The 5,420-nt window shown below is 57.2% G+C and overlaps 2 protein-coding genes across 2 annotated transcripts in view; one reads left to right on the top strand and one right to left on the bottom strand.

The window, feature by feature from the left end:
• Positions 1-2,485: 2,485 nt before the first annotated feature.
• VDBG_09747 (dehydrogenase/reductase SDR family member) lies at positions 2,486-3,325 on the bottom strand (the record flags this gene model as incomplete). Its single annotated transcript, XM_002999981.1, has 1 exon — positions 2,486-3,325. One exon carries the CDS (start codon positions 3,323-3,325, stop codon positions 2,486-2,488), a length of 840 nt encoding a protein of 279 aa, XP_003000027.1.
• Positions 3,326-4,049: 724 nt separating this feature from the next.
• The window catches only part of VDBG_09746 (AMME syndrome candidate gene 1 protein), a gene marked incomplete at both ends in the record, with an annotated part of 2,317 nt that continues 946 nt past the window's right edge, over positions 4,050-5,420 (top strand). Inside the window, 2 exons of the mRNA XM_002999980.1 lie at positions 4,050-4,274; positions 4,704-5,411. Of these exons, the coding sequence (XP_003000026.1) occupies positions 4,050-4,274; positions 4,704-5,411 (933 nt within the window). The remainder of the gene's footprint in view (positions 4,275-4,703; positions 5,412-5,420) is intronic.

Genomic DNA, 5,420 nt, shown 5'->3' with positions numbered 1-5,420 from the left:
GGTGGACGTCGCTTCTCAAGGGTACCCCGCCCATCAAACAAAACCATACAAGAGCAGCCGCCCGCGCATTGCTGCCTTGCTAGATAGAAGGGGGCTGGCTCGGTGCGGCGCCCCAGGTTCATTGTCACAAAGAGCCCTAGTGCGGCCGTTCTCCAACGTGGAAAGGACGAAAGGAGAGGGGGGCAAGTGGTCGAGTGATTAGACCAAGCCCAGAGCCTCAGACAACGGGGGCCAGGGTCAAGCTTCGGACGTGAATCGTATTCCTGACAAGGAACGGTACGCGACGAAAAGGCTTAGCATGACAGCGGAACAGGTGATTCGGGTCGTAGAAAAGGAGATGATCGATGTCGTCTCATGTTTCGCAGACGTCTGAGACGTGGTTTGTGACGGATCGGCTGGACACATGCCTGCAAGGCTTGTCGCAGGATCCTGGGCGTCAGACAGGAAGCGCTCGCTTCGTCGCGGATCCGGCAACACGTCCCCTTCGTCTGGTGTCATCTGTTGTCATGACCCGTAGAGGCTGCGCTGCATCAGGCTCCATGGGGCAATTGAAGAGAGGCATGATTTCAAGAGACACTGCCTCGATGTTTCGATGAGATCTGTAGCATGTTGATCTCGCGTGTCTTGCTGGTTCCTTGACGGATAATTCAACAGCGCAGCCGGCAGACGACCCGGGTCGGACAATTGATGGTCAGGGGTCAGTTGGTTCAGAAATGAAACGAATGCTCCCCTACTCGTGCAGGGGGTTTTGCTGACGCCAGCGCTGGACGAACTATCGATAGCGTATTTGGTGGGGTCGGTGGTGCTGCTGGGTACCTAGCTGGGTAGCCATCTGTTTGTGGGCTGAATGCTGAGGATCGAGAATGTGTTCGACCAAAAACCTATATGCGAGTTCAATCGATGTCAACAATACCATTCATATCAATTGTGTCTCGACCCTTTACATGAAAGCACAAGTCTTCGGCGATTAACCAAATGCATCGTCTCCCGCCCCATGCCTCTCATGACATGTCCAGTCGCTGGTTGACATGCTAGCCAGCCCCTGTTGCTGAACTAGGTTCACACCGGCGAACCTTTAATACCCTTCAAGACCTGCTTGTAGCCGCGAACTTTGACTTGAGCACCAAGCTCCTCCGGTGTCATCGTATCTCTAGGGAGCAGCTGGTGCCAGTCTGGGAACTGTTCGCTCTAGCGAAGCTGAGAGGCAAGTTCCGAGCCGGCAATACCCCAGATGCGCTCGTATGCTTTGTCTGATACGCCCAGGTAGACCCCCTTTTGCCCTGACACGACCTACCATACGTTGACAATGTCGGTCATGTTGAGGTAGTCGGTGATCACGACGGCGACGTTGCCGAATGACATGGGTCTTACTTCCGGGTACTTTGTGCTGGCAGGCGGCAGCGAGCTCATGACATGGTCTTGTAGAGTCGAGTTGCGAGATGCAGTCTTGGCCATGGAGGTTTCCACGTATCCTGCGGGATTTTTCTGGTATCAACTAACCTGTTCTGCCAACTTCTTTGATACGTCGCTCTTGTTTCCTAGTAGCGACACGAACGGTCCAACTTGAATTGGTCCGTAAGGTTTTGCATACAGAACCCCCTGGATGCCAGTAGCACAAACTACGCATGCGACATGCATGACGAACATAAGATGGGATAGAACGAGTCAAGGAAATAAGGTCCTCTATTGTAGGTTGTGTGTGTCGCTCCTCTCGCGTAGATACAGATGAATGATAATGTACAAAATAGCAGACACAATTATTCATCCGAAGTAGCAGTTTCACAGCTCAAAATTTGATCCCCTACACCGGTGTCATGTCGCCCTGTGTTCCGACACGTCGGAATGCCGGAAGCCCGAACGCCGCGGACACGAAACCAACATCGTATTTCATTCTTCCTGTGGGTAAGCACGGCGTGGGACTCGACCCACCCCGGCTCTCGACTGCGGGGGCGGGGCGGAGCGATCGGCCGCCAGCTGCCCTCCGTGTTGCGAAGGAGACTCAAATACCCAATTGTTGGTATGTAAAGTACCCGGGATAGGGAGAGGATTGGCAACTAGATGCTCTCGGCCGTGGCTTCCGTTGTGCAGTTCGCCAAAGTCCCCACGGAAGGTTCTTCATCAGTACTGTACTGCTCTTCTTCCCGCAGGTTTTGCCTCATTCATACCATAGAAGCTGTTGTCGGGAACAGGTCAGCATCAGTAAGCTCTGCCGACGAGTTGGGACATCCAAACACCTCACGATTGACGTGGCAGACATTTCATTTAGCCCTATGAAAGGCGTCATAACGCGCGTTCCAGCATTTCCATGATGCGGAGATGTTATCAGTCGGCTAGTTTCAGGTTGGTGTGGTGTAAGCAACATGGTCTAAGAAGCTCCCACTACCATTCGCCTGACATCACGGACCTGAACACCACTACATCGAATCATAACTAGTGCAAAGCTGAACGCAACAGTCTGATCAAAGGTTACGAGAAATCGCTGCAACTACACCGATGTCGATTCGCTCAACTCCTTCCACCGAACATCCGACTCAGCCTGCTGCTGACTGAAATGCTGTCCGTAGTTCACCGCGTCCTTCCCCAAGAGCACCCGCACAGGCGGGTCATCGGCCTTGTACAGCGTCTCGATGACGGAGCCAATTTTCGCAATGTCCGACCCTCCGGACGCCGCCACCCCGCCGCTGTCCAGGTTGCCGACATGCCCTGCAATCGAGCCCACAGTCTCGCGGTATGCCTCGTCGATATCGTGCACCTTCATCGACGAGCCCATCCAATCCGTCTGCATGGCGCCGGGCTCGAGGGAGGTGACCTTGATGTTGAAGGGCGCAACCTCGGCAGCGAGCGAGATGGAGAAGCCGCTCACGGCAAACTTGGAGGCCTGGTACGCCGATAACCCGGGCGTCCCTCCTCGGCTGGCGATCGAGGACACCTGGAAAATGTGCCCGGCGCGACGGGCCCGGAAGTGTGGCAGCACCGCCTTGGTGACGTTGACGACGCCGAAGAAGTTTGTGTCAACCTGAGCGCGGAAGTCTTCTTCGGCCATGTGCTCGACAGAGGCTATGTTGGCGTAGCCGGCATTGTTGACGAGGAGGTCAATGTGGTCGAACTTGTCGAGCGCGGCGGAGACGGCTGCGCGCGCAGCCGAAGAGTCTGTGACGTCGAGGGGGTATAAGAGCAGCGTGTCGGGATATTGCGCTTGGAGGGGCTCGAGGACTTTTGGGTTGCGAGCCGTGGCAACAACCTTATCGCCTTGTGCCAGTGCGTGGTCGACGAGGGCTCGACCGAGTCCGCGGGAGGTGCCTGTGATGAACCAGACTTTCGACATTGTGAGCAGAGGGATGTTCTATCTATTTATTTGGGTCCAGATGAATTGAGGGTGCTATCGAATTCATGTAGAGAAAGTTTGGATTCCGTGTCAGACGTTTTATACTCGATTCCATCATGTCGTTGTTCGGCGCTCAATGCAGGTCGCCGGATATACCGGACTATCGGCACTCAGGGCACTGACTCGCGCAGACGTGCATGAAGGGGACAACCTCGTTCACCCATGTTACAATAGCCTTTGACGATGAAGTGATGGCGCCAGAGGACTCACAACAGAAACATGGAGACAGGTGATTGGCAGAACAGCCCGGCAGTTGCGAAAGCTCACGCCAGGGAGGTTACCCGCACGACGCTGCGGGGCAGAGGTGGCGGGCCCGGAGAGACTGCGCACCCGCAATAGATGCCGAGCTGTGATGGCGTTGTGTTTTCGGCAGGGCTACGCAACGAGTGCGTCGTCGCGGTTGGTGAAGAGCACACGTGGCTGGCAACGAAGAGATATGATCGACCGGCGCTCTCGGGTGTTGACCAGCAGTGGACCACGCAGCTTGATGTGGGCAGCAATAATTTGTTGTTTCTTTCGGCACGGTTTGTCATGGAGTCGAGCATCGAGGACCCCGTCCTGTCTTGTGATACTTTCCCTTCCCCAGAGTATGGTTGACGACATTTGAACTGCCTACCATGCCATTCCGGAAACCTCTCCTCGATCGCTAACTGCAAGAGCAATAATGGCTCAGCTGCCGCTAGGGCAGTGCTTTCCATGGATGTTTGATCTTCTTGACAGTTCGGCAGACGCAGACGTGGCAGACGGCGTCCACCCGTTGGCTCACGTATCGTGTTTCAGGGCAAGTCTGGTCGAGGTGCCGGCTATAACAGGAGACGACGCACCTCAGGGTGCTTTCTCGTGGTCCAAGGGATTAGGTTCGATGACACGGCGATCAGGCATCCCGAAGGTTCGACAGTAGCAGGCTGATGCGGCATGCGAATGGGTCGTTATCTCTGCACCTATCTGGTACCTTACAGATGAAGAAGCACTTCCACTTTAGGCAATTCAGTCATCACGAAGATCGGGGTCCGCCTCGAATCATGCATGCCCCTGAATATGCAATTCACCGAGCTGCACCCCGCCCCCACCTTTCCTTCCCACCTCTCACGCTGTGTGACATGACAACGTTCCCCGCGTCAGGTCACGGCCATCGCTGTGCCTGCCTCAAACATCATCACTTCCCCTCATTGCCTGATCACCTGCTTCCTCGTGACACTCGGGTTGAGCACTGCGTCGTTTGACTCTCTCTCACCTTCTGTTACCTGGGGAAACGTCTTGACTGGGCAGAGAAATAACTAGATAGCCCTGAAGACTCCCAGCCCGTCGGCTCCCACAGCTCATGGCTTCCATCGAACACTGTCTCTATTGCTTCGAGGCTCTCGCTTCGCACCTCGAACGCCGCAAGGGCCGCTCCCTCCACGAGATCCAGCAGTCCTGGGCCGAGTACGCCAGGTCGCAGCCCGAGACGGGCGGCAAGAAGCAGATGCCCGCCCTCCAGCGCCTGACCGAGCCGTCAAGCGACGCCGGCTCCGCCTCGTCCGGGTCCTCGAGCAGCGCGTCCCTGGCCGCCGACACGCCGGCCACGTCGACGGCCTCGCTGCCGTCCCTCGTGACCGAGTCGCCGCTCTTCGTGACCTGGAACACCGTCGGCGGCGGGCCGTCGCGCCACCGCTCGCTGCGCGGCTGCATCGGCACCTTTGAGGCGCAGGACCTCGACGATGGCCTGTCCGAGTACGCCCTGACGTCGGCGCTGCACGACACGCGGTTCCCGCCCGTGGCCGCGTCCGAGCTGCCGACGCTCGAGGTCGCCGTGACGCTGCTGACCGACTTTGAGGACTGCGAGGGGGCCATGGACTGGACGCTCGGCGTGCACGGGCTGCGCATCAGCTTCGCGGCCAAGGGGCGCCGCTACGGCGCCACCTACCTGCCCGACGTCGCCGTCGAGCAGGAGTGGACCAAGGAGGAGACGCTCGTGAGCCTGATGCGCAAGGCCGGCTGGACGGCCGCAAGGACACCTGGCAGGACGTCGAGCTCATGTCGTGCGGTACCAGGG

The sequence above is a fragment of the Verticillium alfalfae genome, genomic scaffold (assembly GCF_000150825.1).
Source record: "Verticillium alfalfae VaMs.102 supercont1.16 genomic scaffold, whole genome shotgun sequence".
NCBI classification, from domain to species: domain Eukaryota; kingdom Fungi; phylum Ascomycota; class Sordariomycetes; order Glomerellales; family Plectosphaerellaceae; genus Verticillium; species Verticillium alfalfae.
The sequence above is the reverse complement of the archived record's forward strand: the minus strand, read 5'-3'. Positions and strand labels throughout refer to the sequence as shown.